General features: G+C 44.2%; 1 protein-coding gene across 3 annotated transcripts; it reads right to left on the reverse strand.

The window, feature by feature from the left end:
• Positions 1-207: 207 nt before the first annotated feature.
• LOC100226706 (histamine H3 receptor-like) lies at positions 208-5,421 on the reverse strand. 3 transcript variants are annotated; one of them, XM_072934359.1, is made up of 3 exons: positions 4,659-5,421; positions 2,345-2,514; positions 208-530 (listed from the first exon to the last, which is right to left on the reverse strand). In XM_072934359.1, exons 1-3 carry the CDS (start codon positions 5,115-5,117, stop codon positions 467-469), a joined length of 693 nt encoding a protein of 230 aa, XP_072790460.1. In that variant the 5' UTR covers positions 5,118-5,421; the 3' UTR covers positions 208-466. The 3 variants fall into 3 exon arrangements, with proteins under 3 accessions (XP_072790460.1, XP_002194773.4, XP_072790459.1); XM_002194737.6 differs by having other exon boundaries at positions 208-2,514; positions 4,659-4,825; positions 4,892-5,266; XM_072934358.1 differs by having other exon boundaries at positions 208-2,514; positions 4,659-5,229.
• Positions 5,422-12,132: the final 6,711 nt, after the last annotated feature.

Here is a 12,132-nt window from a genome sequence, read left to right on the forward strand (position 1 = left end):
ATGTGGATATGTTCATAGTGTAGGGATATGCCCTCCTAGTTTACAGTAGTTGCTAACCATGTCTGTTTAGTCCTCGGTGTCAGTCCTTGTAACTTAGGAAGTGTCTTTGAAATACCAGGTTTGCAGTTTCAACTGCAGTCAGCCAAATGTTGTAGACTGGTGCTTTTTCACCCTCTCCCACTTGTTAGGGCTAAACAGTTACAACTCTTCCACAGACCTTAATTACTTTTATTGAAAGTTTACAAAGTAAATAATTTTACTGCCTGTAAACTTTAAGATCAGTTGTATTACCATGCATTTTGACTGTGGCAATGGACAATTAGAGCTGTTCAGTAATTATCACTTGTCAGCAAAGGAAAGCATCTGTTAGGTTATGTAGTAAATGCTGGTGATGGTGGAACAAACTTGTATCATTAGTGATGCTCAATGTGACACTTCGTGGGACAAATCTGCTCCTAACTCAGACTCAGTTGTGTGAGCTGCTCCTGTGGTACAGGCACAATGGCAGAGACTCTTGGGCAATAGCAAGGCTGTAAATTGCAACAGATTTGGAATCATGCCAGGCATGATGCATAACCTGGGAAATATCTCAACACTTCAAGGGATACTTCCTTGACCACTAGTGACTTGCTGGGTGGAAAGATTCAGTGGGTCGGGTAGGGGAAAACAACACTTTTTTTTTTTTTTTTTTTTAAATCTAGCCAGAAGTAGTAAAGGTCCAACTGTAAATGTTTTAAAATTACTGGAAGGGAAGTTTACCTAAAGCTCTGTCATGGATCTCACAGACTACTTAGGCTTACTCTGTCCTTACAGCAAAGCACAGAGTAATACCCTCAGCCCTGTAAGGAGTAGAGTTTTGACCTCAGTAGATTCCTGCCCATGCAGGATCCTGGTGGGAGGCAGGAAGTCACTGCTGAGGAAAGGAACTCCTAGTGAAACTCCTCTAATGTGTAAGCTACCAATTATTGTATCCCCTATTACAAAGCTCAAAACCCTTTTATACTTCTGTTCCTGGACTTCGTTCTACTAAATATTCCACTCTTCTATTTCCATCACCTTTTACCTCAAATCGGTGCTCCTTTACCTGCTGCAGTTGCTCACCTTCTCTGGTAACATCACTGTTGTGCTGCCTCCTGTCCCATGCTTTTCCTGTATTTTTATCTTTGGTCATGCCTTGTCTGGCTTGCCACTAAGTGAAGGGGGGGAAAGCATCCTAGACTTAACAACTGAGACCCTTGATGTCTTGAAGTGGGTTTGGGGTAAGATGTAACAGATCCAAGATTAATGCTTTATGAAAGTCCAGCAATATTTACAGTTATTACAAGTGACAGAGCCTGAACTCTAATTATTAGCCATGAAGGTTATTTTTTGTTTTCAGCACTTCAACACTAGTGCATGATTACCAGAAAATACACTGTTGGTGTAATTTCCCAAAGACCTTTGAAAAATGATCTTTCTTTTCATTGCTGTGATTTTACCAGCTACATGGATGACTGTATTTCTACATATTCATAAATATCTACACTTGTGCCTACTTACCAGTATTCCATAAATATTTGCAGGTATTGCAATACTTGCTTTTTGGTGCTCCCACCAAATACAAGATACACTAATTTTCAGCCTTCCGACTTTTCACATCAAAACATCAGGATGGATTTTGGCCTTTTGGGGGCACAGGAGTTTTATGAAGGCTTTCCTAAAGCTCATGTGACACAGTGGGTAGAGAACAGGGTTAATGGCTGAGTTCACCCACAGGAGCCAGAATGAGATCTCATAGAGGGAATAGTGCACACAGTGCCCGTGGCAGGCTGCCCTGATGATCATCAGGAGTGTGTATGGAGCCCAGCACAACCCAAACACACAGACAATAACTGCTAAAGACTTTGCTACTCTTTTATCCCGGGAAAGTCTAAATCTGTTTGTCATGTTAGTAACGTCCGCTTTGCTGCTGGGGTGGCAAAGGCTTTCTGTTGCTTTGAAGAAGCCATTCCTGGGAGACCTGGTCTTTACATCCACCTGGAGGGGTGGAAGGTCAAGACTGGCACTCAGATTTGATGGCTGATTGCCAAGCTCAGCCGAGGCCTGAAGCCTTGGAGCCTTCCTTGGGGGAAGAAGGCTGCTTGCTCTCTTCTCATGTTTGTCTCTGTTAGCTGGCTTTACAAAAAACACAGTGTGTTCCCTTTTTTCCCCCTGGATATTCATTTCACAGTCTTGACCAGGTGAGAGGTTTTCATTTCGGAGCAATGTGCGTTTCCTGATGTTAAGGTAAATACTTAAGTTAAAGTACATAACAGTGATGAAAGGTGTAAAGAATTCAACAGTAGAGGCAATCATTAGGAAATACCAGTTGTAGAAGAATTCTGCATGACATTCTCCTTCAGGGAGGATGCTCTTTTGGGCAATGTGCTCCCAGCTGAGAATGGCTGGCCCGTAGAGGAGAAAAGCAGCAATCCATACAGTCATCATCTTCAATACTGCATTTCTGGTCATCCCTTGCTGAGCCCTGTAGCTGACCTGAGGGACAAAAGTCACACACATTACACATCTCCCATGTGACTGCTTTGGAGCATGGCCCTCTCTGTCACTTGTGAGGGCTAGTGAGAGACTGGTTTTGGGATGAGGGTTTTTCGACCAAGCTTACTGGTATCACAGAAGAATTACTTCTGAAATACGCCTTTCAAGAAACCTTATTAAGGTGATTGGATAAGATCTGAGAACATGCATCAGACCTTAAAAGCTTGAGAACCAAGTCTCCTTCAAAGCAAATAACCACTGCTCTTCCTAGAATTGGCTGTCACCAGTTGTTTCATATTTAATTGTATTAGCTGTGATACCATTACAGAATGGTTAAAAACTGTTTATTTGACCCTTTATTTGGAATTTTTAAATAATTTGAAATATGTAAAAGGGTTTGACTTCACAGAATATCATGCAAGTTATTTTGTTTCTACTTTTTAGAGAGATTCTTTTACCTAATGTGAAAATACCAAAAAATTTGCTATACCTTCTTCTGCTTGATATACTTAATTTTGTTTTTTCATGAAGTACTTAAAGAATTCCTGTTTGCAGTTAAGGTGTATAGATGGAGTGTTGTGGTCTGCGAAGTGCTTTACAGAAGAATAACTGATTTCTGTTATTTAGAAAATAGAGAAGCTAAGGTGCAGAAATAATGTGTCAGTAAGCCATATTGGCAGTGGAATTAATCAGAATCTTAAAGTCAAGATCAGCTTCTCTATTTCTGATTCCCTGGAATGTTTGTCCCTGAGGACAAATACTCATGTAATGGCTTGGAATTCACCCTTCACATCTCCACAGTGCAGCCACACAGCCTTTGGAATATGAAATTCTTAAATTCTGTACAGGGCTCATGTTTACTGCCCCCATCTGTGGGCCTTGATCTCCACAGCCAGTTCTGGTAGAGGAGCCACAGAGCTGAGGAAACCTGAGTGCGTCTGAACTTGGTCTGATTTTGCAGTCCTTAACAAAACTCTGAATGATTGATTTCAGGAGCAGTCTTAGAGAAGTCACCATTTTCATTGAGCTGGAGAATAATTTGGAACTTCAGATAGTCCTGTTTTTATGTTCTCATACTGCCCTAACACAACAGTCATTTTCTGTACTCTTACTTGGGGAGGGATTTTTATATGAGGGATTAATTAGAAGTATTTTCAAGTGGATGATTATTTTCATTTATTATGACCAGTTTCCATTTCTGTTTCTGAAACTGTCTAGTTTATATATTTATACTATGTGCATAGTCATGAGAGATTGGTTTATGAAAGAAAAATTCATGGCTAATTCAGAACCTAGAAAATAAAGGAATTCTGAGTGTTGACTGTTAAAGAATTAATCTGTTCATTTCTCCCTCTTCAAAAAGAAGGCGGTAAAACTGCTGAATTGATTCTGCAGTCTCTCTTTGTACTTTTTGTGATTTAAATGAGCAACAGACCTAAGTGAACACTTTAAGAAAATGTGGGTGGAACTTAACCAAGAAGTGTGTGTAGAAGTGTGAAACCTATTAACAGGTAAAAGGTGTTATTTTGACACCATCTAAAATACTTTGAGGCATTATGGTCTACGTGAAAATTAAGTGCAAAGTCTAATCTTCCTTATTTAATAAGTGGCGTGCTGCAGACACGATTTGAGCTATTTCTGTGGCCGTTCTATAGAAATGGCATTTGCATCCTCTGCAAGATGTTAAATTATAATCTGCCACTTTTGACCCACACACAGCCGTACACATCCAATTGCCCTGACAGTTCGGTACCCACTGCAAGCAGGTCTCTGCCTGCCAGCGGGGGCATGGCCGTGTCCCGAGGGAGCAGCTCTGCTTCAGCCGGGTAATACTTTTAAAGATTATTCAAGATGCAGCCTGGGGAGGAAATAAGTACACCTTGTTCCCTCTGCAAACACAACCTGTGCCGTTTCTAAAGCAGAGTACCTCTTCCACTGTAAAAGTGAGAAGGAAATGCATTTTCTGGCAAAGCCGATCACTCCCAAACTATTTCCAGGACTGAGAGAAGCTTGCCCCTGTCTCATGCACTGTTCGGGAGAGGCTCAAGGGCGTTGGAAGCCAGGTGCCCTAAGCAAACGCCCTGCCTGGAAGGGCAGCCCTGGAGCCCCTGCCGCCCCGCTGGCACCCCCTGCCCAGCCCTTACCGCTCTGGTGACACAGATGAACCTGTCGAAGCTGATCAGGACGATGTTGAAGACGGAGGCGGTGCACACCAGGTAGTCCACCACCAGCCACAGCTTACACAAGCCCTTGCCGAGCCTCCACTCGCCCGTCAGCACGTAGGGGATGTAGAGGGGGATGCAGAAGCCGCCTGCGGACAGAGCTCGGCGGTGACACGGGCGGAGCCACCCCCGCCCCGCGCCGCCCCGGCACTCACCCACCAGCAGGTCGGCGACGGCCAGGTTCAGGAAGAAGAAGTTTCCCTGCGTGCGGAGGCTCCGGTCCGCCACGAACGCCAGAATGACCAGGGCATTGCCCAGCACCGTGGCCAGCACCAGCAGCCCCATGAGCGCGGCCAGCAGCGCGGCGGTGCCGGCGGGGAAGGGCCCGCCCGCCGCACAGGCGCTGCCGGACAGGTTCAGCCACGGCCCGTCCCGGCCCATGGTGCGGCACGGAGCCCGCGGCGCTGCCCGGAGCCGGGCTGGGCTGCGGCACCGCCCTGCGAGGGGCAGCCCTGCCCCGTCCTGCCCAGCCCAGCCCAGCCCAGCCCAGCCCAGCCCAGCCCAGCCCAGCCCGCTGCTGGGGGCGGCGCCGGTTCGGCAAAACTTCTCAGGGTGCGGTGGCGGCGCTGGGCAGGGGGAGTGCCCCAGAAATGCCAGCCCACAGCTAAAGCCCGGGGCTCCGGGGCTGGGCAGCGCGAGTGCCCCAGAAATCCCAGCCTGCGGCTGAAGCCCGGGGCTCCGGGGCTGGGCGTGAGGTCCCAGCGCCTCTCCCGGTCTCTCCCCGTCTCTCCCGGTCCCTCCCGGTCCCTCCCGGTCCCTCCCGGTCTCTCCCCTTCTCTCCCGGTCCCTCCCGGTCCCTCCCGGTCTCTCCCGGTCTCTCCCGGTCTCTCCCCGTCTCTCCCGGTCCCTCCCCGTCTCTCCCGGTGTCTCCCGGTCCCTCCCCGTCTCTCCCGGTCTCTCCCGGTCCCTCCCGGTCCCTCCCGGTCTCTCCCGGCCCCTTCGCAGCCGCTGCCGGCCAGGCTGCTTTGCCTGCCCTGCTCCCTACGCCGTACCTCAGCTCACCCCCTCAGGCCTGCTCGCTGCCATTCCGGGCGGGCTGTGCCCTCTCGCCCTCAGGGCATCCATCCTGTGCCCCTGCCGAGCTCTGCCCCAGCCTTTCCCTCACAAGGGCTCGCTGCCCTGCCTGGCTGCTCCTCCCCACAAAATAAGCAGCAATGAGTTGTTTCTGAGACGTCTTTTTTCAAAACTGGCAGTGACCTTGGAGCGTGTTTACAGTGCATTGTAGTAGTGATGTCAAGGAGCCAGTTTTACCACGGAAGGCAGCTCTGTTCCAAAATTCAAACCCAGGAGCAGCCAGGAAAGGGCCTGGGCCTCCCTCAGCCTGTGGCACTATGGCTGAGGTGGCCCGGGGAGCAGGAGGGGGACACAGTGACCCCTGAGAGAGCTGCTCAGGCTGCTGAGCTTTGTTGGCTTGGAAGGTAATTCAGAAGAGGAAATGCAGCTTTACCTCTGCTCTCCTGATTTGGCCCACTGGATCTTCATCTTCTTTGAAATACTGACCACTGAGGGATGGGCTTTGCCTCCCTTTCCATGAGAGTTCAGTGGCGGCTCAGAGCACTTTGGGATTTGCTGCCTTTGGCAGGGCCCCTTTAACATTAAAAGACAACAGAACTTGCTCAAAACCAATGCATAATCTTCCCTTAATTCAGCCAATGTTTCACATGTGGTAAGCTCCTCTTTTATAAAAGATTTGCATAAATCAGCCATTTGAAATAAGTTTAGAAGCAATCACAGCAGCTTTCTAAAGAGAACTATTCCAATGGGCATCAGGTAAGACAACAAGAGCAGCTGAATAATTTCTCTCTTTATTTGTCTGGGGTGAAGCATGTGTTCTCAGGGTAATGGTGGGCTGGCTTTTTCCTCAGGGGGAAACATAAAGCCTTTGTCAATGCTAGAAGTACAAATTCTGGGCCAGTTAATCTCTGTAAATCAGGAGCTCCACTGAGGATAGTTTGCAATTTAAACTGCTTATGATACGGCCAGTCCAGAGACAGAAACAGCATCTGTATATCTAATATGTGTGAGGAAAATACTCCTTTTACATGTCCCCATATAATTTTCTCCCTAAAGCAAATAAGCAAAGCCATGCAAAACAAACATGAAAGGAACAATGGAGCTTGTGATTATTATTAAACCCTAGTTTGGGGACTCTTTTTCTCTACTCTTTGCACCTCATTGGCAGTTTTCCATTCACTTCAGTTTGGACAAGATCAAGCTTGTGATATTAACTGATATCTGATAGTGTTGTGGTATATAAAAGATAAGGAGTCAGCCAAGAGACTCAAAAGAGAGAAAAAAAAAACCTCAAGCACCAGGAAAACATGGGAGGATTTATTATTTCATGAATAATTGCTATATTCTTTATCTGCTCTAATGTAAAGTAATTTTACAGCAGCTCAGTGAGTTTACAGCATGTACACTTGTGTTCTTTATGTGAAGTAGCTTTTGTAGTGTTTTACCTCCTGGCAGATTTTGAGATTCTCAGTAAGTCCTATAATTGCCTTTACTGCCTTTTAATGCTCCTTTATTACTGCTGCTTTGGCAGGGGATGATGTCTTAACAAAACTGTTCCTGAAAACATGAACTATCGATCCATAACTCTGCATTTTGGAGACTTATTGTTGAAGACTGTGCTAGTGCTATCCAGAGACCTTGCAGATAGCAGATACAAGTGTGCATTAGGTGGGGAGCACTCAGAACAGCAGGTCTTGAAATCCAGATTTCAAGCATTTTCTTGCTCTAAAAAATTTAAATTATTAGAGTTAGTAAAGGGGAATGACAATAGCCCAAGAAAATGAAAGATGTAGTGTTGCTTTTCAAGGCATGTCAATACCGATGTGTTCTGAAATTTTAACTTATTTTCCCCTGTGATTTCCTGATAATTGTTTTCACTTCCAAATACATCCTTCAGTAACTTCTGAGAGCGGTCTGAATCATGCCATTTCCCATGACTCGAGCATATGTGGGTGAGTATATCCAGAGCAATGACAGAAAAACAGAATAATTTTCCCACACGGCAGACAGATAACACTTTTCCCAGAACAGGCCAAAATCAGGTTCCAAAAATACTTGGGAAACCACATGGAGAGGGGGTACTCTCCAACTGGCTGCAGAGCCTGCTGGGCCAGAGGGTGCTGAAGACCTCTGCTGATATCTTCTTACAGTTAAGTAAGGTAATAAATATATTTACATTGGGTCTTTGCCTGTATCTGAACCCAAAGTTAAATCATTGTGCCCTTTCCAAATAGCACAGTGTACATAATGGTCTTCTTGTTGTTCTTTACAGAGAGACTTTTCACATGTGGGGCAGTTTTCTTGATATGCCACATGCTCTCTGGTACCAAAGCTTTACTGAAGCTAAAGGGCAATTGTTGCACACTTCAAGAGTGGGATGCCATAGCTGGAACCTTCACTTATTTAAAAGAAGCTATACATTAGTAGTTTTGCAAATCTTGACAAAATATTTACTTGTTAATAGCCTCATTTTATGTTAAGAGGTTGTTGTCAACTATCCTTTTGCTATGAGTGATTGGTATTTTGGCTAAGAAAAAAGAATGATTTTTAGACTCTCTGAGAAAATGCCTATAAGGCTTTACCACTTGGGAAATCAAATGTTGCTGTTGGAGCTGATCCGAGTTAAACGAATGGGGAAAATTAAATTCTGCCATGAGCATTTCCTATTAGGTTTATACCCTTTACCAGCCAGGGCTTTTCTTGCCTACCAATTCCCTTCATTTTTTTAATGTTTTGTAGAAGTCTTCCTGAATATGATGCAGTTCGCATTTTCTTCTTGTTCCCACACATGCAGAGAAAAGTCAACTGTTTGATCAGTGCCAATGGAAGGGCATCTGCTTCAGAGTTCACAGTGTTACCTGCCATTTACCAAGGAGGAACTTTCTTTTCTTCAGTAAAGAAACATCCACTAGACCTTAGTCCTGTGAGGGATGTGGCTGTGGGATCTTTGGTGTGGGTGTCAGTAGCAGCAGCTGGTGTGGTTATCCCAGCCTGGCTTTAAGGCACCTCCAAGGGAATGGCTCTGGCTCAAAGAGAGCAGACTGCAACCTTTTCTTGCTGAAAGGCATCATCACCTGCTCAGACATCAAGAAACTGGTTTCCATCCTCTTCTAGTGTGACTTGCTGCTTAAGGAAACCCTCTTGTGCTCACATGTGACAAAGAGGCAGAGCCAGGGAGGGGAGAGGGGCCAGGCTGGGGTGAGTGGGCTCTGCTCTGTGTTGTGCAGTTCAGGGGAGGCCATGATTTCCCACTCCATGGGAATTCATCCAAACATCATGAGCCTAAGGACCCTTTGATGTCTGGCTTCATTGTTTTAATAACAAATTGTCAAGAAGTAAGTCTTGTGAGTTTGATGAATACAGATGAGAGATTTGAAATATGATTCAACTCATGGACTTGGATAATTAGGCTGCAATAAATAGAAATAGTCATCCCATATGCAATTGCATTAAGGTTACACCAGAATTTTATTAGCACTGTGAAGCATGGTAACAAAATACAAGCACTACAAGTACTTTTATTTCCTTTTGCTCCTTCTGGATTCCTTCAGCAGTTTCACATGTTATTCCTGGTACTCTGTATTACCAGTTCAGCAGTCTGGCATGTGTGGCATTGGTGTGCTTCCCATCCTGGATACTTCATGGATCAGTATCTCACTTAGGAAATTTCATTTATGTTGCCAGCATCAAAGGATGTCATCTCGATTTTGTCTCTTGGCTGAAAGTACACTACAGAGAACCAAATGTTCTCTGATTACACTCAGTGAGGGCTGGACAGACTTTCAAAAATATCTCTTAACTTTGTATTGGTGATGAGAGCATTGCCAAAACCAGAGGTACCCAGACTGTGGCTTATTTCACATTTTTAGTTCCTTCTTCCTTAATCCTCAGAAAAGTTATTTTCCCCCTGGCACATCACCTTTTTCATTTGCACTGATAATGTCCAGATACACAATCCTGCTAATCTGGCAGTTCTAGAGCAATACTCAAGTTCTAGGAAAACAGTGTTTCTGGCAGTTGAATGTATTTGCACGACACCTTCTTTTCCACCAGTAGATGGCATTCCCCAGGAATAAGCTGGAAGCACATCTACTCTCTGTATCTCCCCTGGCCCCAGCCAGGAAGGTATTTTCATGGCAAGCTGATGATAAGCAGACTCACTGTATTCTCCCCAGCATTGCTACATATGCATTTTTTCTGTATCAGAATCACTGGACATAGTGGATACTGAAAGTTCATGGAAATTCTGACCCTAAATTTATCCTTTGAGGGTAATTACACAAAAACCTGCAACTTTATTCTTAAGAATTCTCTGTACTACAAATCCTTGGAGACTAGGAGAGTGTTGTGGGGAAGTTTCATTTCATTCTGGGGAAGTAATCATTATATGATTGCTTTGTTTGCATGCTCTTTTCCCAGCAAAGCTTTCTGTGGGAGACAGGATTTAAGTCACTGGTCCTGAACTGGTTTGGATGTTCCTATATTAGCCCTTGGTTTTCAAAATCTCAGCCTTGTCATAACCAGAGACAGATGATGAATTCATGCATCAAAGGGAAACATAATGAGGGCTTTGCTCTTGAGAACAACCTGCATCTAGCAGGACAATTCAAGATTAAATAACAAATGAACATCAGTTCTGAAAACATTAATAAGCGACTAAATTGAGATACCTGATGTGTTGGAGGACAGGATATCAGGAACATTTATATAAAATTAAAAAGAGAGTATCAGAATTAGTCATTAGTGTTGGAAGGCAGTGCACAGACCTGACCTGATGTCAGACCATTCAAAGCTGGAAAGTCAACATGTTTGAGTTACCAGGTGAAATTTGGTTATATTACAATGTGTCTGAGACTCATATTTCCTTCTGTGATGTGGCAGAGGTGCAACCATTTAGTCCTCTCTTCATTCACATGTTCAGGATGGAAGCTGAAAGACTGAGGAGAAAACTAAGCTTGAGCTCCCCAAATTTCTAGAGGTGCTGCAGTGACCACTATTGCAGGGAGAGTGGGGAAAGAGGGAATTGCAGCTGGTTATTTGGACACCTGCTTTGGTTTTTGATGAATAACCCCTGGCCTTTTTTTTTTATTCCCCTGGAGAATGCTCTAATTGCAGAATTCCAGCTTATACACATTCCTTGCAATGAAAACTTTGCCATCAAATATTGAAAAAGGAAGTAATTAAAATCTGTTTATTTGAGAATTTTCTTTTGGCTAGCTTTTGTGGCTTCTCTCTAAGCATGCTGAATATTTGTGGACCTTTTATTAAAATGCCACACACACCCGAAGCACCCCACTCTGTGTAGTGGTGGGACTGTCACATGGGAGAGAAGCATCTGAGATATACCAGAGTACACAGGAGGTGTTAAAACATAAATGTAGTTGTACAGGTTTCAAGGTAAAGCAGTCTTGTCTTGAGGGGAAAAACCACAATTTTCTGAATGGGTGCTATTCAAGAGAACTGCAAGCTGGTATCTACGGAAACTTAAAAACTACTCTGGAGAGAGAGCTGAGGAATGGCAGGATAATCAGCATTAAATACCTCTTAATGACAAACATTCGAGTTGACTGTCTCACAGGACACTTGCAAACTTTGAAAGAAATGCTTGATCATAAGGATACTCTTCCACTGTCAGAATAGCAGAGAAGGCTGTAATTTATCAACCCACAAAGGATACTCTGAAGCCATGGGCTGGCTGTGTGGGAGGATGTCACTTAGGGAGGAGATAAAGATCACATCAAAGGTGAAACCTGGAAAACTCAGCCCATGAAATGTATAATACATGAAGGCTCAGTTCACAGTGTGCTGTGAACCAGAGACTGGCACAGGGTGACAATTAAAGAATGAACTGTCAGATCATGAAGTCTTCATTAACAGATGGTAACTGACAGCAGAATAATAGGGGACTTTAATGGGTAATAACATTTCTTCTAGGTACATCTGTAATGATAAAAATGCCCTTTTCTTGCTAATACCAGGACCTGGTAATTATCATCAGGGGGATTGTCTTGCCTTCAGATTTGCACTGTATCTTATAGTCATTGAACCAGCCTTCAATGCCACTTTAGGGTTGGGAATTTCATCCTCTTTTATCTTCCTTTTGATGTTAATATTAACACTTTGATTTAACTTGTGATTTCATGTATATTTCCTTTCATGTTCCAAATGACCTCATCTTGTTTATGAAAAAAAAAAATGTTTTCTCCCTAAGCCTTTCAAAAAAGTTTTGACCTTTCAATCAAGAAATTAAAGGATTTTAATGTGTGTGTATTTATTATGTCTGACTCATTAAAAATAGCTTCTGACATTGCTCTGCATTTTTGTAGCTTTCAAATCATCACCTCAACAAAGTTGTGTACACTGTCTATGAGTCAAACCCCAG

The sequence above is a fragment of the Taeniopygia guttata genome, chromosome 11, assembly GCF_048771995.1.
Source record: "Taeniopygia guttata chromosome 11, bTaeGut7.mat, whole genome shotgun sequence".
In the NCBI taxonomy this organism is placed as follows: Eukaryota; Metazoa; Chordata; class Aves; order Passeriformes; family Estrildidae; genus Taeniopygia; species Taeniopygia guttata.

Excerpts from the sequence above, each read along its gene's own strand:
- LOC100226706 (XM_072934358.1), bottom strand. The coding sequence starts at position 5,117 with ATGGGCCGGGACGGGCCGTGGCTGAACCTGTCCGGCAGCGCCTGTGCG. Across the intron at positions 2,515-4,658 it reads TCATCTGTGTCACCAGAGCG|GTCAGCTACAGGGCTCAGCA; the intron begins GTAAGGGCTGGG and ends TTTGTCCCTCAG.